Genomic DNA, 25,630 nt, shown 5'->3' with positions numbered 1-25,630 from the left:
TAGCAACAAAAGTAATAGAAGAAGCTTGTGCTCCAAGCACACCATTCTTTTCTTTCCATTCTCTCTCTCTCTCTCTCTCTCTCTCTCTCTCTCTCTCTCTCTCGTCTATATAAACTTTAATAGTTTTCTATATACAAAAGCATCTCTTCTCACCCCTCCACATTGTTTTGCTTTCCCTTGCAAGTTTCAATTCAACCTTTTCTTTTACTTAGCTGCCTCTTTTTTCCTTTATAGACCGATTAACATTTGTCGGTTGCATCTTTATGTGCAAAATCCACCCGAAGTTTAGAATCTCCATCTTATCCAATAATTAAACGATTAGTTAATGTGGTTAAAACGGGTCAAGAGTTCAACCTTTTTAGTCCTCTCCCTGGCCCAAAACTTTTGCAGCTGTTCCTAGTTTGAAATGCATGACAAATCCATGTCATGTGTAACTTTCTCATTAGGCCCCACTTTTGATCACATAGAATAAGAATGGTCCTCCCCCCATAACTCATTCCAATGTTTCAGTTCTATTTAATTTAATAGCTTCTTGTTCTCTTAGAGCCATCATAATTACATTCTATTTTTTCATTCTTCAATAGCATTTGGTTTTCTAACATTTTTCCTAAGGGGAAGCATAACAAGTTAACAACACCATCTCCTTATATCTCTACTTACCTGTGAGAGAATCTGAAGTAAAACGAAATGAGGTTTATGACAGGCTCTCCAAAAGGCACGTGGCAACCGATTATGACTGCAGATACAACAACACAAAGTTACTGGCTGAATTGGAGGGTTTTGGTTTGTGCCATTTTGGTTCTGTTTTCAGCTATCATTTCTTCATTGATTATATTGAAGTATGAAGTTTCACGGAAGAAAGCAACAAGAAATGGTAACAAGGAAGGAGAGAAAGAAACATCATCGACTTTGTACGAGGATGAAATTTGGAGGCCTTGTTTGAAAGGAATCAACCCTGTCTGGTTGCTCGGGTTTAGAGTTTTTGCCTTTGCTGTGCTTTTGGTGCTTCTCATACTCATTGCTACTGAGGATGGAGGAAGCATTTTCTACTTTTACACTCAGTGAGTTTTCATTCCCTTTTGAATTTCCTTATGTCAAAATTTGAATGCTGTTGAAATGAGTATTATATGGATAGGGTCTCTCTGCATATCTATGACTACAGTCCAGTTACTATAAAGTTCTCAATAAACACTTACCAGAAAAAAAGAAGAAAATTAGAAGTTAAAATAAATCAAACTTGTAAATTAAAATTAATTTATGCATCTTAACTTTTTTCTATTGTGCCAGAGAAGTTTGATTCCAAACTAGGCCAATGCGTGAGTATAGTTCTGTTTTAACTTTTAAGAGTCATCCCGCCTTGTTGGTATGGAACATGAAATAAGTCTGGCTGGAACACGAATTTGAAAGCTTATTAAACTTTAAACAGAGTTAATTATTTTCAAACCAAAACGAAGCTAGTAGTTTTGCCAGATGAAGGGATTGTAGCAGTGCAATCAGTCCTCTTCTCTTGGAAATAATGAAGCTTTTATAAACCCTTTTGTGATCATTGTTTTGTGTGTGTCTAAGATAACAAGTGTTTTTTTTTTTTTTTTTTACCTTATTTAAAAAGCCAATTGAAGCTGCTACCGTTTAAAAAAAAAAAAAAAGCGTATTTCGCCTCTTATTGTATTGATTAAGCTATCAGACAAGGATATCTTTTTTGGCATTTGATTATTGTTTGAAACAGGTGGACTTTTGCTGCAGTCACCATTTATTTTGGGGTAAATACTTCTTCCATAAAGGGCCTAATATATGAATTTTCGTTTGTTCATGTCTATAATCTAGTGTGTAATCTCTCTATACACTAACATTGTATGTTTTGATGTTGTAGCTGGGATCTTTGCTCTCCATGCATGGATGTTACCAACATCTTAAAAAAGCGAGTGGTGGTAAGGTTGGAAATGTAGATGGATATGCAGAACAGGGAATTTATGATGCTCCTACACCCCCACAGAATTCTAATCCATCAAACCATGAGAAAGGCTTAGGAGCTCCACAAGAACATCTTGTTCGCCAAACTGCAGGCACATGGGGTTATATCTTTCAAATATTGTTCCAGGTAAACTTGCCATTGATCACACTGATTGAACTTCAAGGATGATTTCTTTAATTTAAGAAATCAGTGATGAATTCGACTTTGGTATATCATCTAGCATGTTTGAAAACTCGTTGAGAAGTAATAAATCACATCAAAGATGTAGAAACTATAACTATTAACTTTTAGAAAAATGTGGAGCCAAACATTTTTTACTCTTCATTAACATTTTCAACCTAACATCAAGTTAATGACAAGTGAGATGACACATTTTTATAAAAGTGGGGGGTAATACAGCTTTTGCCATTGGCTACCTAAATTAACTTTTTGTTTTTTTGTGAACAGATGATTGGCGGAGCTGTAATGCTCACAGATTGTGTGTTTTGGTTTATTATTGTTCCGTTCCTAACCATCAAAGATTACAACATAAATTTGGTAAGTACCATGTATGCCTCAACGTATCTGTTAATTTTCTTTTAATACTTAAGTATAGATAGTTGTATTATACATGTGTTCCTTTTCTTATCAAAAAAAGAGGAGACATGATTGAATGCTAAATCATAAGTCAAATTGTCATGTGTTGCAGCTAATAATCAGTATGCACACCATCAATGCTGTTTTCCTACTAGGCGATACGGCTCTAAATTCCCTGGTGAGTTTCTAGATTTTATTCCATTTAATTGTCCACTTCCATTGTATATGCATATTCGAATTCTTACCCTTTTTTTTTAATCCTCTTCAGAGGTTCCCTTGGTTTCGAATAGGATACTTTTGCATGTGGACAATCACATACGTCATATTCCAGTGGATTGTTCATGCTATAGTTAAACTCTGGTAATAACCCTCATTTGGTTTTTTAACACTACTGAAAAGTATGGAAAACATCTTATACATCATTGTCTAATATATGTTAATTTCTTGTCCTGGAAAAACAGGTGGCCATATCCATTTCTTGATTTGTCATCCCCTTATGCTCCATTATGGTATAAGTTACTAATATTACATCTAGAGTTTTATAAATAACTGACAATATAAAAGATTATGATGTAATTATAAATTATAATTTAAATTATTTTAAGATAATTATTTTAAAAATTAATAAATTTATTATATATGATTGATTGTGATTAAATAAATAATTATATAAAACTTTTTATAATGTCACGTTAGGTATAACTTTTTTCTCTTATTTCTTTTTCATCTCATTTTATTTCAAGAGTCTGTAAGGTATCAGATTCTGATAATTAACTGTTGATGGGATATTTTGATATCTCTTTCTGACTGATTTGTAATTGATTTTTCAGTTACTTTTCCATGGCATTACTGCATATTCCGTGCTATGGCATATTCGCTTTGATAATGAAGCTGAAACACAGCGTGTTGTCGACGCGGTACCCTGACTCGTACCTATGTGACACATAAACGGGCTTCAATTTTCAGAAGAACAACAATTTTCTGGTAGAAAAAGGGAAGGGGAGTAGTAGTAAGAAAATAGTAAAAAAATATTATATTGAGAAGTTTGGATTCATATATTGAGGTGCACAAATATACAGCAAACCAAAGTATATAGTTTTCTTTTTTCTTTCTTTTTTGGAAAATTAATGGTTGAACAGGCAAGGAGAATTTTTGTCGTTACTTTCTGTCGGCATGTATGTAATGTAATAGACCATGAATTCTAAGAACTATAATCCGAGTGCATTGATTTATTGATTCTAGGATTATATTTTAATATTAGCTAGAAGAGCACCCAATATTGGGAGCAAGTAAAAGAAAAATGTTTTATTAAAAGAGAAAAAGACCACCAATAAATAAGTGATTTATCCAAATACTACAAAGTTAGAATTTTTAAATAAAATTTTGAGTTTAAGTATTATATAAAATATGTTATTGGATGGAAAAAAAATTCACTAAGGCTGTATTCGGTTCCAACAATGGAAATAATATGCTGAGGATGGAAATGAGGTGTTCTAGTTTGGAAGGTACAATTTCAAAGGGAAATATGTTACAAATGTGCGAACCCACGACTTTAGTTTCTCTCTCCAAGTAGGTGACATTTTTAACCTTGCTTTTACTCTTTTCAAAGTCACAGCACATACAGGGACATAATAATATTTTGCACAGTTAATTAACTATCTTTTCCCCTATTTTATTTATATTAAACAACTTTATAATATTATTTCACTTTTTTTAAAATAAAAAAATAAAATATGTCATTTATTTTTACTCTATTTATTATTTTTAAAATTATTTTCTTCTATTTTCATCTATCATATTTTTCTCATCTAAATCAAACACATGTAAAGATGATCATTCAAAGAAAAAAAAAAAAAGAGAAAAAGATGGGGGAAACAAAATCCTAGGAAAACGACCATAGGAGATGGTTGGTGAATAGTTCTAAAATAGTAAATATGTTTGCTTAATAAATTGAAAAAATGATTATACACTAATTATCATTTAATTATAAATTATTGATAAATTTATTATTTTTGTATTAATCATTTTAAAAGTTATATAATAATAATTTATTATTAAATGATTCAAACTACATTATCATTCAACCCTAGGAAATAAGCATTAATATTTCTAACAAGCCATTATTTTGATAATGTTAGAGCAAGTATATTATTGGAAACGAGGTATTCAAGGATGGCAGAAGAAAACAAAGAATCATCTTTTCACATTTTTATAACTTGAGAAGTGACAGCAATATGTACATTTCACATGTAATTTTATAGGTATTTTTGTATTTTGTTTTTAAATCAAAGTTTAATACATTTCAATAAATAATATAAAATTTATTAAAAATAGTGCGTTTCTAACCCTTTTGTAAGTAACTTCTTATTCTTGCAATATGCACAATTATTTTTAATGGTCAAAATCTTTTTATACAGTTAGCCACTAATAGCTAACAAAGTTCTCATTGACATACATGAGAAGTATGAATGATCTCATTAGACAGGTCTTGAGCTTGAATAATTTCGTTTGAGATCTGACTTATCTAACTAAGATCTTCACCAAAAAAAAGAGAGAAGAAAAGTAAGATATGACGAACATTGTCTAAAGACATATATTGACTTTGTTACTCTTGCATTAGAGAATCTTTGATTTGGTTATTACATCGATTTTTTTTATTACTAAATTACCTTTTAAATCATATTCAATCTCTTAATTTGACTAATTTAATCGATCATGACACCTATTTACTTGGAAAATTACCAAGTATTATTTTCGTGAAATCAATCAATCACCTTTGACACACATACCTTTGATGCATATGACACTTTGTAACCACAATTTCAACCACTGACATGATACAATGGAATAACATTGTTGAGTCACTAATGTAACACGTACACTCTTGTAAATATTACCACAGTCACATTCGCCACCACATTCCTTTCACTCAATCAATATATATTACCATTGATGCATAGAAAAACTAAACTGAATAATATTATTGAAATATTTTTCATTATAACTATAAAACAAGATTAAAGTAATAAAAATTATCACAATTCAAAAGTAGTAGAATTCATAAGAATACGCTAAATAAATATTGAATTAATATGCATTTTTATTTAAGATCATATATATAGTAAAGTATATATTTCAGAACCTTTGTTAATTTTTTTAACAGGTTTTTTTGAATAAAATAAACATTATTAAAGTGAAACAAATTTTATAAAAGTATGCTTAAAAATATTTTGAAATTTTATAAATATGCTTAAAATTTTGAAATTTATACAAAAATAGTACATAGGCCAACGGAAGGTGAAGTTGTCTTATTAAATTACAGGTATTGGGTAAAACTAATAGTTAAAGTAATTAAAAAATATAAAATGACTTAAAAAGGAACAACGAAGATATTTGATAAATATATTAAAAATAAAAAATATAAAAATTAGACACTAACATTTTTAAAAAATATTATTTAAGTAACATTTTAAAAAGTGTTAAAAATTAAAAAAATTACTAAAAAAATTATTAATTAAATAATCAAATAAATTTCTGAGTTAATTAAAAAAACAAACTGAAATAACTTGTAAAAACATAATTACTAAAGTGAAACAAATTTTATATTATATGAGTATAAATCATAGTTTCTACTTAATTGTATTAAAAAAAAAGTTTATATTTAGTTGTAGAATTTATTGTATAATTTCAGTGAAATACAATTATATCACATGATATGTATAATTATTTTTATACATCTTTCACATTTTCTTTTCATATATATAAATCCAAAATACACACTTCAAAATTACAAGAGACAAATTATACTTCCACTCTCATTTTCGTGTTATAAAAATATTTTTCCAATAATCAATCAAAGTTTATTTATTTGGTCCATCAAAATCCCCACCAAAAAGAAACTTGGTCCATCAAAACGCACAGTTTTAGTCTTCACCATTTTTCGCTGGGCTAAAATCCTAAAACCCTAAACCCATATATCGCCGAAAGAACAGAGTAGCACTATCAGAGCACCCTGCCATGGAGAACACTAGCAACGACGCTGGCGTCGAAGCCCTACGGCTGCTGAAAGCGACGGAACCGCCTTCATTTCTCACTCCGAACCCAGCGCTGTCGGAAGCTGCTCGTACCGCATCGCAATACTTGTTCTCTTCCCTAAAACCGTTTTCCCCAAAATCGCCACTGGACCAACTCCTTGTGGACGGTTTCGACGCAGAACAGATATGGCAGCAAATAGACCTCCAAACGCAGCCTCTGTTATCCACCATTCGCCGCCGCGTGAAACAGCTGGTCGAAAATCCCGAAGAGATTTCCCAGCTGAAGGTTCCTTCGGAGGGTGGGAACAAGAAGGAGGAGAAGAGTCAAGACGAGTGGGAAGAAGAGAGTGACGGTTTTGACGAGGAATTGGATGAGGAAGAGGAAGAAGATGAGGATGATGAAGTAAAGGAGGGAGAAGGAGAAGAAGAAGAAGAAGAGACGGAGGATGAAGAGGAAGAGGGGGAGGATAATGAAGAAGGTGGTGTCATTGAGGATAAATTCTTTAAAATAGATGAATTGACAAAGTACTTAGAGAAGGAGGAAGATGATTTCGAGAATGGCGAGGCAGACAGAGAAGGTGAGGAGGAAGATGACGAAGAAGAAAGTGATGAGGTGAGTCTGTGCTCTTAGTTTGGTTTTCATTACCCTTTTTTGTGTTCTTAAACACGATCATGAGATTAACCTGGTCTTAATTGGTTATTGCTTATTAATTAATTAATCGGTTTCTGACTCATTCTAATTATATTTATCTAGGAAGGTGATTTTGGGATTGGTGATGATGATGATGAGGATGAAGATGAAGAAGCAGAGGGCATAGAAAGTGCAAGGTGTTTATTCTTGTCCTCCCAATCTCCCACTAGAGAACTAAAAAAAAAGAAGATATTCATCCATTTTAAGCTTGCAATCTAAGTTATTGCTTATCTCACAATCACTAATCTGTAATTTCACTTACGGGTCAATGAACTACATAAATAAAAGCTTTAAATTGCTTCGCTTCAGTTTAATGATCTTTGTTTCACAGATATCTATTGATATCACTCGTTTATTTCTTGTCGTGGATAAAACTTTTTGTGGTGATGTGTGAATAACAATATGAAAGCATTACAAGCAGGAGGTCTAGGCATATGGTAGTACTATTGTGATTTTAATATTTTTACCTCGTAGCCATAAGACCATCTATGCTTTATGGTAATGAATTTTTGCTGGTAAAGTGTCAACACTCAACACAACCTGACAAGCATAAGCTAAGTGCACAAGCAACGAGAGACTAAGAAATTTAGGTAGTGTTGGGAGCAAGATGGCTAAGAACAATGCTGACACACAAGTAATTGTTTGTAAAATATTTATATTTACATTAAAAAAATTCTCTGAGAGAGAAAGTTTAATTTTGTTAATATTCTTTGTTGTTGTTATCATTAAGTCATAAGTTACTATAACATCGAAAGAATTTGACCTTTATCTTAAATTTATAATTATATTAAGCAAGCTGTAGGAAAAACAATACAAATGTAGGATATAACATATAAAACATAGTGTGACTGAGGGGACATATGCCTCTAGGACCTAGTGTGTAGGTCTGTGTCTGTCCTTAGTTGCAGTTGCTGAGGTGAAAATATTAGAATAGACCTACAAAACTAGATGAGTAATGGATATACTAGAGACAATATAGGAGTAACACCAATGAGTACGATGGTAAAATCACACCTAATTTGGTCATTGTGAGAAGAAGACCAATAGAAACCCCAATAGAAAGAGTTGATTTGATTGATAATAGCCTAGTAGACGAATAGTTGAAAGAGAGGAAGACCAATGAAAACTCAATGTGAAACCATCTGAAGCTTGAGGAAACTGAAGGAGAACAAGTAATCTAACTGTATGCCATTTATGCTTAAGATTTCTAGTAGCAAAGTAGTTTTTGTGTTTTTGTCAATAGTAATTGCTGCAGGCTATGATTATTATTATTGTTGTTGTTGTTGTAGTTGTTATTATTGTTATTTCGTTAGTTTTGGATTCCCTCTATGGTTTTGTCTGGCCAACTGTATTTGGTCAAGTGATGTTTCGTCTTTTTTAAGCTTTACAGTATTTCTTTTACTACTATTTAATTAATTATTATAATAATTATTCTGTGGCTTGTTTGTGGCGGTGTATTTGCTTTAATATTAAGTTCAGTTCTCCTTGGTCATATGTTATGCAATTAGCTGGGTACTTCTGTTTAGTTATATTACTCCTTGTAATTGCTTACTGATTTAGATGGTTTTCCTCTATTATCCATTTGCTGGGTTCATTTTTTCTTCTGTTGCTGTCAGGTATGAAGACTTCTTTGGAGGTAAAAAGGAAAGGGGGTCAAAAAGAAAAGCTCAAGTACTTCAGGAATCTGAATATTCTGATGATGAAGATGATATGGAATTTGACAAGCAGGTCTCTCTCTCTCTCTCTCTCTTTATATATATATATATATTTATTTATTTTGAAAACAACTTTCTTATCCTTCTTTTTCCAAATGTATGTAGACGAAAGGGACTGCATCTGCCCATGAAAAGCAACTGGAAAAAATTCAGTCCAAGATAGAGCTGATGGAGAAAGCTAACATAGATCCAAAAACATGGACTATGCAGGGTGAGGTAATACAGTAGTCCCTTACTTTTTTTTACCTGATTTTTTTGTGGATTGCATTCCTTGGCCCTTTTTGCTAATATGGTGTTAGATTATTGATTGTTGAATTTATAACAGGTAACTGCTGCAAAGAGACCAAAGAATAGTGCATTGGAAGTTGATCTGGACTTTGAGCATAATGTGAGGCCTGCTCCTGTAATCACTGAAGAAGTTACAGCTTCAATTGAGGATATAATCAAGAAAAGGATTATTGAGGTAACTAATATGTTGAACTGGCATGGTTTGGACTTCTACTATAATACATCAAGTTATTTACACAAATGGAAGCAGATATATAGATGGCAGCATATACAATTTCTGTAAAAAGTTGGGTGTGTGTGTTGAGTTGATTATTTAACTTATACTACTAAGTAATACATGAGACTACAAGCACCTACAAACACTATTTGTTTCTAATTTACATTTGTGTTTACTATAGGGGCACTTTAATGATGTTCAAAGGGTTCCTAAATTGCCATCTAAAGCACCTCGGGAAGTTAAAGAGTTGGTAAGCTTGTTTTTACTGAAATAAACCAATTTTAAGGTTCAACTTCATGTCTTGCTATATCTATACGTAACTAACTTGTACAAGTCATTTCATTTTCGTTATGAACACAGGATGACAATAAAAGCAAGCAGGGTCTTGCAGAACTTTATGAGGTCCGTATTTCTTGGATATATTTGCAACATTGGAAACCTATTATTAATTCCTCAAGGAGTTGTACATTTTGTGATGTTCCTCAAAGATTTTTTTAATGATTGACAGCAAGAATATGTTCAGAAGACAGACCCCACTTCTGCTCCATTGTCATTTAAAGATGAACAAAAGAATGAGGTGCTAATCTCGATTGCTTTATTTTGTTTCTATTTATATTACTATTTAGTATCTTTCTCATTTGTTATGTGCTTCATTTCCTTGTGTAATACAACGCTATGTAGCCATCCTTTTATATATTTAATTATACATTGAATCTTGATACTTGTACTTGTAATCAGGCAAGCATGCTGTTTAAGAGACTCTGTCTGAAGCTGGATGCCCTTTCTCATTTTAACTTTGCTCCAAAACCTGTATGACATCAACGTTCTTATTATCTCTTTTGATAGACAATATACTTGACACTTGAAATTTGTCTTCTTATTTGCCTTGAATTGAACTGAACAGGTTATAGAGGACATGTCTATTCAAGCTAATGTGCCTGCTCTAGCAATGGAAGAAGTAAAGAACTATTTTTTTTAATCAAATTTATGTTTCTGTTTCTTCCATTTATCATATACTGACAATGTATTATGCCTTCCCTGGGTAGATTGCACCTGTGGCTGTTTCAGATGCTGCTATGTTGGCACCTGAGGAGGTATTTGATGGGAAAGGTGATATTAAGGAAGAAACAGAGCTTACAAAGGCAGAAAGGAAAACAAGGAGAGCTAATAAGAAAAGAAAATTTAAAGGTACCATCAGTTATGCAATAAAAGTCTCTTCCTGGTAACTGGCATATAGCAACATATACATAGAGATTATGGTGTTCAATACTTCATTACCTGTCTTTATGCAAAGTTGCACACCATATGCATGATTGTTCTAGGAGGAAAGATACCCAGCATTTTGTTTTGTACCAGACACTATCTTCATATGCTTTTCATTATAATTAACAAACTTTTATGGTTACAGCTGAGGCAGTAAAAAGGACGAATAAGAAGGCACAAGAAGGGGTGATTCGTAGCAAAGTTAATGGTAATTTCTTTATATATCCTTTTTGTACTAGGTCTAAGAAATGTTACATTATACTCACTTATTTTTGAATGTGACACAAGTTAATTTCTTGTTAGCAACCACATTGTTTAAAGAAAAATAAAACTATAACTATCGCGATGTCTGTTCTATTATGAATTCCAAAATGCCATTATCCTCTTATCGCGGGAGTTGGCTATATACATATCTTCTCCTTTTTTAATCTTGGCAGGCTTCTATAAAGTTATGGTAGAAGTCACATCCCTTATGAGTGGAGCTTGCTTTCTGTCATAACTCCCACCAAATCCTGCATAATATTGAAATTTTAGGTAGACATAGTATACCTTAGGTAGATTCAATCGGTTGTACACTGCAGTCTCAATTACTTCCAAATTAAGCCTAACTGAAAAAAATGTTTTAGTGAGACAGGGTACCTGGATATGACTCTACCCTTGTCTGGGCACAACTCCTTGTATCTTAGTCTTTAGATATGATGACTAGTTTCCTACACATTGAGGTTAGTTGGCTGCCAACCGTGGAATGAGTAACCAGATGTAGTCTAAAGAATTTTTCCAAAAGATGATATTGTTGCTTCTCACCTTGAATCTCCCTGGATCTTTGCAGGGTAAACAACAATTCAATATTTATGATTGTTTACAGAAGCTGCACAACTAATAATAAGTTCAAAGGGGGAGCCCATGGCAAAATGAAGTAAAATTGACATGGAAGAGGATTTTTGTTGGAGTCAACCATGATAAATGAGCAATGCCATTCATAAGCTTGGTAGTGGCAGATGAAAGCAACTTGAATGCTCTTTTTAGTTTGGCTGTTTTCGTCATTCCTTGAATTCTTGGTTAATATCAAAACATGGAAAGGAGAGTCACTGTTTATTTACTTTTCCTGCTACTCATTGTTACAAGTTCGTAGCAGCGGTATTTTTTTTTGTGCTAAATTTTGTATTCTTTAATTATATTCACAGCTGATATGTAGAGCACCAAACTAATGGCAGATGGTCATAGTTGAACCTTGAATTCTCCAAACCAACGAGGCATAAGAAAATTGTTGGAAAATTTTGCTTTTGATGCTTTTGCTTGTAAAACTTTTTGATGCAGTAAATCTTTGATTCTCTTGAATTCCTGGCGTGGCATTGCTATCTGGGGATGGGCATGAGTTTTTTGTGTTTTTCTAAACAGATGGTTTATTGTATTGGTCTGCTTTTTGAGCATTGCTGACGACAGGTGGTTGCACTTTGAAACGAAGCAATGAGAAATAAGAAAATCGTTGGAAAATGTTGCTTTTAATGTTTCTACTTATAAAACTTTGATGGTAGATCTTGGTTCCCTTGAATACTGTTGTCTAGGGTTGGGCATGGGTCTTTTAACTTAATCTCCTTGAGTACTTGTACATTAAATGGTCCAGTTCAATATTCTTTTTCTTTTCCCCTTTGAATACCCCTCTCTCCCTACCAAAGTGTCAATGAATATTTATAACGATTTTTTTTTAATAAAAAATAGTTTTGAACATCAATGCTTCTATCATGTTTGGTGACAAATAATTTCTAAAAGGATTTGAAAGACTCGCCTTCGAATTAAATTCAGATGTGATAAAACATGCAGAAGTAATGTATTACTAAGCAGCATTCCCAGCATGGAACTTTCTCCTAGGCACTCTAACCTACAGCAATCAGCTCGTCTGTCAGAGACAAGTAAAAGATGATTATAGAATAGAATAGTGCTATTTATGAGGACAGTGTATTTCATAAGAAAACCCAGAGCAGAGCTGCTACAAGGGTATTGAATACAAAACTGCCTAGGTGGCTCCCCTCACTAAAAGGAGCTACCCGTAATTCCCCTCACTCTTATTTCTTCTGTAATGTTCTCCGAAGTCATAACTAAGCTAGAATGAGCAAGGCTTGACGCTATTAATCTGCAACGTTCTTCCATTGATAACAGGTTAAGTAGCCCAATCAGCTCTTCCATTGATTTTAGCTTTTCCAGAATGCCTGGCTTAGATTGTCTGGATAAGTTGACTCGTACTGTGATACTACCACCACTAAAATATTTTATTTTTTCGGCTCTGAGCTACTAGAATAATTGAAATCCAAAGTCATTAGCACTTTAAGAATATGCATACTACAAACCACCTAGACTGAAAGCATCATAGCTGAATCCCATATTGCGCAATAAACATTAAAAAACTTAAGTAACACGTTCAACTAAATTATTGAATTATCACTTCTTCCAGTAAAAAGGGCAAACGCCATCAACTCCCTTAACTCAAAGTTACCCCACTTCTCTGAGAAAATAAAAATGACAAAGCGTACTAGCCGTGAGAGGGGTATCACACCTAACAGTAGCTTTTCATTTACTTAAATTTCCTTCAAGCCTCTCAATTGCAGCACTAACCCCACTCTTCACTTGTCTCTGATCTGAGTGTGGATGTGCAGCTGGATTACCTTCATTAGCCATTTCTACCAGCTTCAGATGGATCCAACCTGCCAAACAATTAATGGAATCATAATTTCAATAAATAGCCACATATCCACAATACAGATAAGCAAGGTAAATTTTAAAAATAATTGAATGATGAATTTGGGTCGTTTCCTTTTACTCACTAACTTACAAGACTACTCAACAAATAATAACAACTTTACCAAGAGGAAAGCAAAATGCTGCTCCCAGCACCGACCCTAGTGCCATATTCCTTGCTCGCCAACGGAGTGATCCTGGCACTAACATAAAACGGGAAACAATATATCAACACAAAAATTGTGAAATTTAACCATATTTTACATTATCTAAAAAAATATCACCCTAAAGAAAATGAGATAAAAAGCAGAACAGTTAACTGTTCTCATCATCCGGCCCAGGTAACAATATAGAGTGTACAGTAAGTGTATGATTTCTTACTGATTAAACCAAAAGCTGAAGCAGTGGCTGATCCAGCTCCAACAACATTAAAAACATCATGAACACCTCTCTTCTCTGCAAGCAGATTTTGTAAGCAATAAAATGCAGCAGTGAATATTCCTAGGCGTACCCCTCCAACTATTGAGCCCCGTGTAACTCGAATGAATCGTTTCTCCATTGCATCTCTCATCAATCGATATTGCTCACGCTTGTCTTCTGTGCTCCCAAGTTTCAACATAACTTCTGCATCCTTGCTCTAGCAACACATGTGAAATTCCTTAAGATCACCACAATTAATTGGGATAATCTAGACAAGCAATGTTTACAATAACATGGTTGGCATGAAAAAAAACCTACAATCAGCTAAAGAAAAGATAATTCTTGGGAACCATAAATCAAATAAATAACAAGGAATATTAATTCTTGGGAACCACAAATCAAATAAATAAATATGAAATCATAACCTTAGTGCTGAACTTAAGTCATCATGGTCATATATCTAAGAGTAAGAAAACCAAACCAAACTCACATACTGAATTACAGAATATGCAATTCGGTCCTTTGAAGAAAATGATCTTCACTTATTCTCTTGTCTTTACTTTTAATGACCTTTTCTGTGTTGAACACAATACACTTTCACAATTCTATATAAGGCAGAGTTTTGAAGCATATTTTTACTCATAAACTTACAACAGAAGCAGCTGCCTCCTTGCTACCGCCATATAACATGCCTGCAAATACTCCAACGACAGTTGCCGTGCCCCAGTTAACTGTTCCAGCTAGTTTTGGAGAATTCTGATTAAAGAAAGCATTAGAATAGGAATGAAGTTAAATGAATTCAGTATGATGAAGTCCATGAGGGAAACAGAAAGTTTTCTCATTAGATCAATGCAAGGTCAATAAGATAAACATTCAATACATTGTGAATTATGATATGTACAGATTTCTGGAAACACACATTAATTTAATACTCAATAGGTACATACAGTTAGATAACCAGCATTCCATAACACATATTTTCAAACAGAATGAGAATTGAGAAGCCACTGCATCAAACCTACAGAATTATAAAAGTGATTTGCAGTATATTTTGAAATTTGGTCATGAGATTCATGACTCACCACCTCTTGAAATATATGTATATTTGTTTGACATTAATCCACACTCGTAAATGATAACATACACCCGAATTATTTTTTAGAGAGAGAAACTTATAATGCATCACTAAACACCTAAGGTGAGACCTAAAAAAACATCTAGAAAACAGAAAAGCAAAATCCACACTCAGATTTAACAATTTCAACATTGCAATTTCGGATTAGACAAGTTTTATTTGGTGCTATTAAGTAAGGTATTCTCATATTCTTCACTATTCTGTTGATTTTAACTGTAATCAGCATACAGAGGCTTGATCATCATTTTGTAGAGATGCTTCAAAATTAAAAGTCTTTTTCTGTTCTTGTCAACCGCCAATTGAGTGCTAAATGAACCAAATCATTGCAGCTACCAAATTGATAAGTTACACAACTATCATATAAACCGAAAAGTCTAGGGTTCTTTATTCAAATTCTTTGCACACTGTTATCCACACACCGAATAGTTCAACTAAATTCTAAGTTAAAATGAAATCGAATAACAAAAATAAAGAAGAAGAATAAAAAAAAGCAACATAGAGGAGTTTCGTACATATGGAACGGTGGCTTCTGAGTTGTCAGGAGCTTCCATGATCGGAGATGCGGCAAAATCAACGGAATGGAAATGGAAGTTGTAGAAGCTGTTTGGTTGCCGAGAAATTAGGCAACGCAAGAAAATCCAAAACGGAAAAGGGGAAATTGATCTCCGAAGAAATTGATTCGGTGTGTATGGCGGTGGACTCGAACGATTGCACCGCCGAGGAATCGTTATTTTTAGGTACTTCAGCTCTGAGATTGAGACTAAGACTGAGTTACATGGAGTAGCAGTATTCTTTCTATTCTTTCATTTTCTGTTTTTTTTTTTTTTTTACCATGTATTGATAATTCATTATTTTTTGTTCTTTTCTGGGAAACACACATCTTATCTATATTCTTCTTTCAACGTAATATTTTATTTTTCCGATAAACAATATCTTGATTTTTTAATTTAATATTTAATTGAAAATTAATTTACACTCTTTTAAAATTAATATATGACTACCAAAATATACTTTTCTAGTTGACTTTTATATATTGTTATTTGGTTTCTACTATGACATTTCCATGTATTTAAGTGTGACATATTGCCTTTGCATATGCTTACTTTTTAATATTATGATATATGATTGGTAGGAAAAAAATGTATCTGTTGTTATTATTCAAATGTGTTTGATAATTTTAGATTATAATTTCAACATATGATAAATCAAAATTTCAAAAAATTATGATTAAAAGCCAACATATTATTATTTTCTTGTTAACTTTTGTTTTTCTGTTTCACTTCCAACCATTGATTAATTTAAATGCAAAATCAACTATTAAAAAATTGTCATGCATTCTTTTGTAATTTTATTATAAATTAATAAATTATTTTAGACTATTCAAATAAAATAAATTATCTTAAAACTACTTTTCACCTAACTAACAAATTTAAACATAATTTTATTTCACATAAATGATTATTAATACAACACTCAATCATTAAAGTAATCTCTAAAAACATTTCAATCCAAAAACAAATTAAATTTGGTTGCGTGGTAATAACAATGGAAGTTCTCAAGTGATCAATTTAAGTTTGTTTATCAGCTTAACCACTCGTTATATTATTTTCTTAAAACACATTTGAGGGGATAATAAAAACAAAGTGAAATAACAAAATGTTATTTTCACAATTTCATATATTAATTATCTATGTTATCATATATTTTCCTGCCTTTTTCTGAAATGCATAGTTTGTTGTATAAATAACCTTAATCATTTGCAAATACTATATTCTAAAGCAACTTGCAGTTCAGTGTTTTACTTTTCCAACCCACAAAAGCAAACCAAGGGAAAACAGAATTTCAAAAGCCATTAAAATAAAAACAACAATAATCCCTTAGTCCCTAACCCCAACATAAAGTGCAGGAAAACCCACACACAATTAATCTAGATTCCTCACCACCACCCCATCTCAATAAAGCTGCCCCCATAGTCATAATCATCAACCAACCAAGCAAGTTGAGTTCCTTCACTAATCATCACGACCATGCATGCACCCATTACTCTTGGCAGTGTACCTCATAATTCTCTCAACATACTTAATCCCATTAACTTTGTGCCACCCCAACACATGCCGCTCATACTGCGGCAACATAACCTCCTCTTCTGCATGAACCACGTTCTCATGTTCCACGTAAGCTCCGGCTCCTACAGAGTCCTCTATATCGATCTGTTTTGTCTTAGTTTCTGTTTTTGGGCTTTCAGCTCTCCTTGTTACAAAAAAAGGTGCATATATTCTGATTATATGATTAGTCTCATAGTTTTCAATTGTTATGCCATGAAAGTTTAATACATATCCACATATCTAACACTTTTGTATATTAGTAAAATATTAAATCCCTCAAGACGCTAGAATGCAAGATACTTGTAAGGGAAGGATATCTGGGCCTCAGAATTTGACTACTTTTTATGCATATATAGATCACAATAAAGAAAAATAGTTATTAGTACACTTTAGATCCCCTTTTTGTTTGGATATTATGGAAATCTTAGGTTTTAAGGAACCCTTAAATCGTGATCTTATTTTAAAAAAAAAATAAAATTGACGACTTTCTTCTATTTTTTTTTATAAAAACGTGTCTTTATTAAAATTAACTAGCATACAAAATTTTTCAACAGAATTGTATAACTTTAATTTTTCTTGTTGAGTTAAAATGTATTTTTATAAAGTTTTCTTTATTTCAAATAATAAAAAAAGATAAATATTCTCATAAGATAAATAAAAAAATTTAAAAAGACAATATTTAAAGAAGTATATCTAATAAAACTGTTTTACTAAAAGAAAGGCATAAAGGGATATTTCTAAAAAAAACTTATATATCTAAAAAATTATATTATCAAAATAATAATCTTTAATTATAAAAAATTGTATAAATATTCCCAAAAATATTTATAATTAACTAAACAAATAGTATTAATCATTCACAAAATAATGATTCTCATGTACCAAATACTTTCCTTTAATTTACCGCCGCTATCAGCATTCATGGCAAATTAGGTTTAATTGTTGCGTATTGTAAGAATACTTCTTTTATTGGTTAAGGTAACAAGCTTGAAGCTTTGATCAAATTAGATGTATATTTTATATTTAACAATAACCTAATGACATATATGATTATCATATATTCACATTCACACACGATGTACTTATAATTGGCTGACTAGATAGTACATATAATACCTCTCCCGTATGGTCCATGAAAACTTTAATGGCTAGCTAATTCAACTACCTGAAATTAGTTGACTTGAAGATGTGTACCTAATACGTTGAAATTAAGAAGATAAAAAGTTTGTATCTAGAGACAGGTATAACCAACCAATACCATGTTGAACGTGAAGTGCCACTCTATTTTTTTCTACGCCATGCAAGCCTAATCCCATTGTACCGGTAAGCCAAATAAGGAAATCAAAACGAAAAAACAAAGCCAATTCATTCCTAGGATCCTCTTGTTGTTTCTCATAGTTTTTTTCCCTCTCTTATATCAACTAAAAACCCATAAACCTGAAAGCTAGGGTCATGCCTGTAAGAAAATTAATCAAGAAGAAAACTATCTACTCCAGGATCGTGAATAATACCCTCTCCCAATCTTCTTCTAATAAGGACAAGCCGAGAATGCCAAAAAGGAGTCATTATAACCGGGCATATACCAGCTCAATACTCTCATCATAGGTCTTGCTCGTTTGAAGAAAAAGAAAATCGAAAGAAATATACAATAAATTAACGTGAAACTCATATGTTTATATTTTATTTTAATTCAAAACTTTCATCTCAATTGATTTTCTTTCTATTTCTTTACACTCTACCTCGGGGGATGCTTGATCCTCATTCTTTAAAACTGAGAGAACAAATAGAAAAAGAGAAACAAAAAATGACGCAGTTATTCAATCTTATTAGTACCTGGCTAATACTGACATCGTCCTCGTTATTAATCCCACATGCGGCTTCCTACGACTTTGGGATACACGAGACGGGTCTCACGTGCGGGGCTTCTGAGAGCCCAGGATCGAGCGCGTCCAAGTTCATGGCCATAATGGACACGGTGTCGTTTCAGGTCAAAGAGCGAGGCTGGGGAGCGCAGACGCTCCTCGGTTCCGGGCCTCCGATGTACGCATTGGGCCAGTGCCGCCGCGACCTGAGGCCCACGGAGTGCTACACGTGCTTCACCCAAGCGAGGCAGGTGCTATCGCGGTGCGTGCCCAAGACAGCTGGCAGAATCTACCTCGACGGATGCTTCCTCCGCTACGACAACTACTCGTTCTTCCGCGAAAGCGTGGACCCCACGCGCGACATCAGCGTCTGCCAGTCGTCGCCGGGGCTTCGGAAAGACGGGGAAGGACGGGTGGCAGCAGCGGTGGCGAACGCGACGAAGGGCGCGGCGGAGTGCGGGTTCGCGGTGGCCGGAGTAGAGGGGGTTTTTGCGTTGGCGCAGTGCTGGGGGACGCTGGATAAAGGGACGTGCGAGAGATGCTTGAATGCAGCGGGGACAAGAGTGCAGGAATGTGTGCCTAATGCTCAGGGTAGGAGTCTGTTTACTGGTTGCTTTTTGAGGTACTCAACGCGCAAGTTCTACAACGACGTTGCACTGCATGGCATCAAGGATTCTACAAATTCTAGAGGTATACAACATAGTAAGTTTTTTCCTTTTGTTATAGTTAAAACATATTTTAAGATGATTTTTAATTAGTTAATAAGTTTTATATATATATAACACTAATTTTAGAATTTAATTAAAATGGACTGAGAATGTAAACATTTTTATATTATTATTTAATTGATAAGTACTAAGTGCAGTTGGTCCTTTTTACTCGTATTTTTTTTAAAAAAAAATTATCGATAAATATGTTATTATCTTTTAATCATTAGTTTTTTATTAGTTGAGATTCAAACCAAGTATCTTTCATTTCTCTTTTTTGTCTTCTTTGATCACTAAGTTAATCTTGTAATTTCTTTATCTCTTCTCAAATATTTAAAGTAATTTCATATATTTACACAGAAAAATAGTTTCATATAAAAGAAACTTTTAATTAAGCTAGAACTACAATAATTCTATGCTAGCATATACTTGGTGTTGATAAGTACCAAGCACACGGATCCTGTGACTTAATCAGTGGCTTGAATTTCTGAGTTATCTGTAAATAATTATTTAGAGCAAGAGTTTTGTAGTCTATACTATAGTGTTTAATTCAATCATAATTGTTTTCCGTAAAGATACATGTTAACTCTCACACACACAAAAAAAAAACTCTTACCAAAAAATGTATATAGTTTCTTTCTATGTTGACTTTTTTATAATAACATTATGGCATGTAACTGTGTATTGCATGCTTTAATATATCCCCACACCATGCCTGTTATTGTTACAACAGGACATCAGTATTGTTTAATTTCTACATTTGAAGTTACTTTTAACTTCTTCCAATGGTTTTTTCAGAAGGGCCTAGTACTGTCTGGTTGATGGTTGCATGTGTATTATTAGCGATTGTAGGGCTTTTGCTCGTCGTCCTTGCTGCATTTATATGCCGGAAAAGAATAGCATCATCGCGTAGAAATAAAAGTAATGCTTACTAGTCTGAAGCCATATTAATGCTAGTATTTTACTCTGCTCTAATGGTGCTAATTAATCTTATTCTCTTCAGTAAGCGACAGTTGCGGTGCGTCACCTGGTTTTGCCTACGTGACTGGCTTCAGTTTTAGGTACGATTTGCTTGAGAAGGCCACAAACTATTTCGATCCCGCAAACAAATTAGGGGAGGGTGGAGCTGGTTCTGTGTTCAAAGGAACCCTGCCCTCGGGAGGGACCGTTGCTGTTAAACGACTGTTTTTTAATGCCCGGCAATGGACAGAGGGGTTCTTCAATGAGCTCAACTTGATCAATGAGATTCAACACAAGAACGTGGTGAAGCTTTTGGGGTGCAGCATTGATGGTCCTGAAAGCCTTTTGGTTTATGAATTTGTGCCCCGTGGAAATCTTGATCAAGTCCTTTTCGGTGAGTTCTTCACTTAATTTGAATACACAAGGCTATATATACTACTACCTTTGATCTTTTATATATATATATATATAATTATTATTTTTATTTTATAAATATTTTATTTGGATGATTTAACTTTTTGTATTTTAATTTTTTTAATGTGGATAAACTAATTTAATTTTAACAAAATTTAAAATTTCATTTTAAAATATTTATTTAAAAATTAAAGTTTTAATATTAAATAAAAATAAATATTAATATTTTTTAAATATTTAAAATAATTTTAATGTTCGACAATATTTAATAATAAAAAGTAAGTTGTGACCATGCAGTGGGAAAAGAAAAAGTTAAAATAAGAAACTTTTTAACTTCTATCCTCTGTTTCACGCTCCCTTTCTCCTTCCTAGCCTTCAACCTCATCTTCCCCCTCCGATCCCGCGTCCTCCACCTCGAGGTCGTCGCACGCGTCGCCGTCTGACACGAGTCCTGTGACGCCTCCGTCTCGTCCCTCTGCACGCGCACCCTCTTCGCCCTCCTCTCCTTCCCCTCTCCCTCGCCGCCGCCGTCCACGCCACCGCCTCTGTCGCCCAGGAAAATCCTCAAGGCCTTCGCCCCCGTGCCACAAGTCCTCGCCGCCGCAACGTTCACTTCATCGCCATGGATTTGGATCCTCGTTCGTGCAATTATCTCTGGCGTGAAAGTGTATTTGATGACATTGTTGAGCCTTGCTCATAGTTTTCCGTAACGGAAGATCGGGTGTGAGAGAACGAAGACTACTGTATGAGTGGAGAGAATTTGAAATTCTATGAAAAATTTCAATTTCTATTATTTTAATCTATTAAATTTTTAAAAAAAATTGATGTAAATTTAAAATTTTGAAAATCCTATATCCAAACAATTAAATTATGATTAAAAAATTAAATAAATTGACTAAATATCACATCCTAACATATTTAGAGAAAAATCATGATTTTCATGATGACTTGGCTTTTAAGTTTTGTTATTGATTACTAACTAGCACAATTTAATCTTGTGAAATTCAGCTTAACTTTTAAGGGAGAAAAGAACATACTGTATATACAACTTATTCTCTTTATCTATCTTTCTCCCTCCTGATTTTCAAAAATGAGAAAAGATTCCTTGTAACTTGCAGGTAAGAACTCAGAAAATGCTCTGAACTGGGAACAACGGTTTCGAATCATATGTGGGATAGCTGAGGGCTTAGCATACCTTCATGGAGGCCCTGGAAAAAAAATTATTCACAGAGACATAAAGTCCAGCAACATTCTATTTGATGAGAATCTTAATCCAAAAATAGCTGATTTTGGTCTTGCTCGTAGTGTTGCTGAAAACAAATCTCTTCTTAGCATAGGAAATGCGGAGACACTGTAAGTACAAAAATTCTTTCATTTCAATTTAGCCCTTGTTAGGTACATTGATAGCTGATATCCATGCCATGCAATATTTAAAACAGCAAATCATTTATAAAAACGTTTCCTTGGAATCTCAATCTCTTAATAATTTAGTAATAGAAATGATGAACAAAGTTCAAATAAATTTCAATAAAAAAATTCACTTGTGATACATTAAATCAAGTAATCAACTCCTTATGGCAGGGGATATATGGCTCCTGAGTATGTTATCAACGGACAATTGACAGAAAAGGCAGATATCTATGCTTTTGGGGTATTGGTTATTGAAATTGTCAGTGGTAAGAAGAACAGTGATTATATACCAGAGTCAACTTCAGTACTCCACAGTGTAAGATTTACAATCCCTCATACCTTAACTTATTGGAATTAGTGAATTTCATTAGCAGCTAGTAACTTAATCTTTTTATCTCTTCTTGTTCAGGTGTGGAAAAATTACAATGCAAATATTATCACATCATCCGTTGATCCCACTCTACATGGCAAGTTTACGGCAGAAGAGGCATCAAATGCACTCCAAGCTGGCCTTCTTTGTACACAGTCTTCTGATACTCTCAGACCATCCATGTCTGAAGTAGTTCAGATGCTAACAAAGAAAGACTATGTTATTCCCTCCCCAAATCAACAACCATTCCTCAATTCCATAGCCCGCATTCTATCCTCAAATGGGCATGCAAGTGCAAGATCCTCCTTCCACAGCACCACCAGTTCCCTAATTCCAAATGATGATGTAACAGTACTTGAGAATTCATTTTCTCCTTATTCCAGGTTCAACCCTACGGGGAGTCCTGACTCAAATATCCAAATATTGGGGTACCTGAGCCAAGGTAGGTGAACTTCAAATCTTAGGATGATCCATAGAACCATGCATGGTTAACTAAGTTAAGGAGTTCTAGTTCACTATGTATATCATTCAGGGGGTGAGCTGAAACTAGGCATAATAGAAAACTGAGAAAAGTCACTACTCTCCTAATAAGCTTAATTTTAAATTTTGAGTGTATAAAATTCTTATGTGCAAGGCTGGAAGTTAAGCAAAGGGGGGTATTTATGGATTTTGCTCAACAGAAGATTATGGTTATGAAGCTACTAATAGTTTATATTATTTTGTGCGTGAAGATTATTAGAGTTGATGCAACTTGTTGATGTATTAGAGTTGTTGAAACTTATGAAACTATTTTCTCTGGTTGATTCTTCTCTAATATTATTGTCAATGGCATTCGGCATAAGTTTGAATTGAAACGGATGTCTTGTGTTTGATTCGTGGCAGACATTCAGTTATAGTCATGTATATGTAAGCTCTCTTTATTATAACCTTGTAATGACCAATCTCTCTTCTTCCTAAACTTTATGTTATCAAAAATATATTTCGTCTCCTTATTTGTTGGGATTAATGAATTATTCATGTATTTCAGTTTTTTTTTTTTTTTTTTGTGGGTAATGAGATAGAGCCTGTCCCCCTTCCCATTGGCTTTATATAGGGGTCATGCATAATAGAGATAGAACCAGTTTATTAAAATTTTGAAAAAAAACAGTTTATTAAAAATAAACCAAACATATATTATATAATTATATATATATATATATATTATTTATTTTACTATAGTATTTTGTAACTTGCCTATAAGTGGACACACTTTATTCTTTTTGTTATTATTATTATTATTATTATTATTATTATTATTATTATATAAACATATTTATATTATAGCCTATGGTAATGCATGATGTATTTTTGTTCTATGGATTTTAGAAATATTACACACTTATTTATTTTATTTACTATAAAAAAATAATTAACAAAATTGACAAGTAGATTTGGTTAATTTGTTTAAATTTATTTGTTAAAAAATATTTTTTTAATAAGATAAGTAGTTTTACATTTTTTTGGTATAAACTGTTTTTTAAATAAATTCTATATACTTTTGAAAAAATCACTTTTCAAAAACATTTTTATAGGCAATTTTTTATTTATTTTAAACAAACAGACCAAAATATTGCTTATGGTCTCTGTTCATTTTTCTCATATATTCTAGTTGGGGTTGCGTGTCATTGCCCCTTCCATGGAGAAAAAAGTGTAGTGATGGAAATGGCGGTAAGAACTAAGAAATGCTAGGATGAATTGAGCTATTTTTTCTTGGTATTTTCTTATGTACATGTTCGATTGTTTATCTGAAACTCATAAAAAATGGCAGTAAGAAACATCATTTTTTCCCTACCTTTGTTGACTGATATGGCCTCTGTTCATTTCCCCTCTATAGATTCTAGACTTGCATGTCCTTGCCCTTTCCATGCAAAAAAGAAAACCGTGCAGGTCTGCCTGTAAGCTAATTACCAACCATTATCTTTCACCAATCCATAGTCATTCATACAGACATATTTTTTAAAATTTCCCTTCCTTTGTCACTTATTTTTCACAAGATTAAGCTTAAGGAGTTTGATATAATTTCTGATTTTATTTCTCTACCTTTTTCGGCTTGATATGGCCTCTGTCCATTTCCTCCCTAGACTCTAGAGTAGACATTGGGTTTGCATTCCTTTGCCAGTTTGCCCTTTCCATGCAAAAAGGAAAAAAGAAAAAAGAAAACCGTGCAGCTCTGCCTTTAAGAAATGCCAAGATAATTTGGGCAATTTTATTATCTTGGTTTTGGTGTTTTCAGCTGTATATTCTCATTTGAAATTGTATTCATACCGTAACAGCTTCAACCAGGGTTTGGAGATCTGAATTTGAGATCTTAATAAAAATTTTGATGAATTCTGTAATGTTATATTACTTTCAATATTTCTTAAATTTTTTTTACTTCAATTAATAGATCTTATTTTGAGAATTTAAATAATTTTTTTTGGTCTCACAAGAGACTATTTTTTCTTTTTTCTTTCTCACGCTCCCCCACCTTTCCCCTTCTCTTCCTTCCCCTTTCTGTTTTCTCTCACACTCCCCCACACCTCACCCTCCGTTGTGTCACCCGCCCCCACTCACACCCTCCACCGCACCACTCACCACCACCATCTGCTCCCTTTGCGAACCCCACCACCTTCACCTCCTTCCGTGACGAACCTCACCTTGAACTCTCCGCCATGCGACAAACCTCCACCCTCTCCTCCCTCCGACACGACCCCCACACTCTCCTACCTCCCCTTAGCGA

At 33.4% G+C, this 25,630-nt stretch overlaps 4 protein-coding genes across 6 annotated transcripts; 3 read left to right on the top strand and 1 right to left on the bottom strand.

Annotated features, from left to right (window-relative positions):
• The first annotated feature begins 29 nt into the window (after positions 1 to 29).
• LOC100781639 (uncharacterized) lies at positions 30 to 3,784 on the top strand. The gene is made up of 8 exons (XM_003549570.5): positions 30 to 1,061; positions 1,727 to 1,760; positions 1,871 to 2,098; positions 2,420 to 2,509; positions 2,661 to 2,726; positions 2,817 to 2,908; positions 3,010 to 3,057; positions 3,379 to 3,784. Exons 1-8 carry the CDS (start codon positions 688 to 690, stop codon positions 3,494 to 3,496), a joined length of 1,050 nt encoding a protein of 349 aa, XP_003549618.1. The 5' UTR covers positions 30 to 687; the 3' UTR covers positions 3,497 to 3,784.
• Positions 3,785 to 6,432: 2,648 nt separating this feature from the next.
• On the top strand, positions 6,433 to 12,031 carry LOC100781093 (U3 small nucleolar ribonucleoprotein protein MPP10). Of its 3 annotated transcripts, XR_005889304.1 has the most exons (15): positions 6,433 to 7,195; positions 7,337 to 7,410; positions 8,890 to 9,001; positions 9,094 to 9,204; positions 9,314 to 9,451; positions 9,675 to 9,743; positions 9,854 to 9,895; positions 10,002 to 10,070; positions 10,232 to 10,303; positions 10,398 to 10,451; positions 10,540 to 10,681; positions 10,902 to 10,964; positions 11,194 to 11,290; positions 11,383 to 11,478; positions 11,586 to 12,031. XR_005889304.1 is itself a non-coding variant. In XM_006600574.3 (13 exons), the coding sequence occupies exons 1-13, from the start codon at positions 6,566 to 6,568 to the stop codon at positions 11,588 to 11,590; spliced, it is 1,581 nt and encodes a 526-aa protein (XP_006600637.1). In that variant the 5' UTR covers positions 6,433 to 6,565; the 3' UTR covers positions 11,591 to 12,031. The 3 variants fall into 3 exon arrangements, 1 of the variants encoding a protein (XP_006600637.1); XR_419042.3 differs by lacking the exon at positions 11,194 to 11,290; XM_006600574.3 differs by lacking the exons at positions 11,194 to 11,290; positions 11,383 to 11,478.
• Positions 12,032 to 13,054: 1,023 nt separating this feature from the next.
• Positions 13,055 to 15,896, bottom strand: LOC100780551 (uncharacterized). The gene is made up of 5 exons (XM_003549568.5): positions 15,557 to 15,896; positions 14,561 to 14,665; positions 13,871 to 14,126; positions 13,615 to 13,692; positions 13,055 to 13,455 (listed from the first exon to the last, which is right to left on the bottom strand). Exons 1-5 carry the CDS (start codon positions 15,593 to 15,595, stop codon positions 13,322 to 13,324), a joined length of 612 nt encoding a protein of 203 aa, XP_003549616.1. The 5' UTR covers positions 15,596 to 15,896; the 3' UTR covers positions 13,055 to 13,321.
• A 1,988-nt stretch (positions 15,897 to 17,884) lies between these two features.
• Positions 17,885 to 24,127, top strand: CRK49 (cysteine-rich receptor-like protein kinase). Its single transcript, XM_003550682.5, has 6 exons — positions 17,885 to 19,701; positions 20,517 to 20,639; positions 20,722 to 21,072; positions 22,211 to 22,445; positions 22,674 to 22,818; positions 22,912 to 24,127. Exons 1-6 carry the CDS (start codon positions 18,819 to 18,821, stop codon positions 23,320 to 23,322), a joined length of 2,148 nt encoding a protein of 715 aa, XP_003550730.3. The 5' UTR covers positions 17,885 to 18,818; the 3' UTR covers positions 23,323 to 24,127.
• Positions 24,128 to 25,630: the final 1,503 nt, after the last annotated feature.

The sequence above is a fragment of the Glycine max genome, chromosome 17 (assembly GCF_000004515.6).
Source record: "Glycine max cultivar Williams 82 chromosome 17, Glycine_max_v4.0, whole genome shotgun sequence".
Taxonomy (NCBI): Eukaryota; Viridiplantae; Streptophyta; class Magnoliopsida; order Fabales; family Fabaceae; genus Glycine; species Glycine max.
The sequence above is the reverse complement of the archived record's forward strand: the minus strand, read 5'-3'. Positions and strand labels throughout refer to the sequence as shown.

Coding starts and splice junctions, on each gene's coding strand:
- LOC100781639 (XM_003549570.5), top strand. CDS start 688: ATGAGGTTTATGACAGGCTCTCCAAAAGGCACGTGGCAACCGATTATG. Junction 2,727..2,816: donor ATACGGCTCTAAATTCCCTG/GTGAGTTTCTAG, acceptor AATCCTCTTCAG/AGGTTCCCTTGGTTTCGAAT. Junction 2,909..3,009: donor CATGCTATAGTTAAACTCTG/GTAATAACCCTC, acceptor CTGGAAAAACAG/GTGGCCATATCCATTTCTTG.
- LOC100781093 (XM_006600574.3), top strand. CDS start 6,566: ATGGAGAACACTAGCAACGACGCTGGCGTCGAAGCCCTACGGCTGCTG. Junction 9,744..9,853: donor CTCGGGAAGTTAAAGAGTTG/GTAAGCTTGTTT, acceptor TTATGAACACAG/GATGACAATAAAAGCAAGCA. Junction 10,304..10,397: donor TTAACTTTGCTCCAAAACCT/GTATGACATCAA, acceptor TGAACTGAACAG/GTTATAGAGGACATGTCTAT.
- LOC100780551 (XM_003549568.5), bottom strand. CDS start 15,595: ATGGAAGCTCCTGACAACTCAGAAGCCACCGTTCCATAT. Junction 14,127..14,560: donor AGGAGGCAGCTGCTTCTGTT/GTAAGTTTATGA, acceptor ATGTGTTGCTAG/AGCAAGGATGCAGAAGTTAT. Junction 13,456..13,614: donor AGCATTTTGCTTTCCTCTTG/GTAAAGTTGTTA, acceptor ATTGTTTGGCAG/GTTGGATCCATCTGAAGCTG.
- CRK49 (XM_003550682.5), top strand. CDS start 18,819: ATGTTTATATTTTATTTTAATTCAAAACTTTCATCTCAATTGATTTTC. Junction 21,073..22,210: donor TCTTGATCAAGTCCTTTTCG/GTGAGTTCTTCA, acceptor TGTAACTTGCAG/GTAAGAACTCAGAAAATGCT. Junction 22,819..22,911: donor CAACTTCAGTACTCCACAGT/GTAAGATTTACA, acceptor CTTCTTGTTCAG/GTGTGGAAAAATTACAATGC.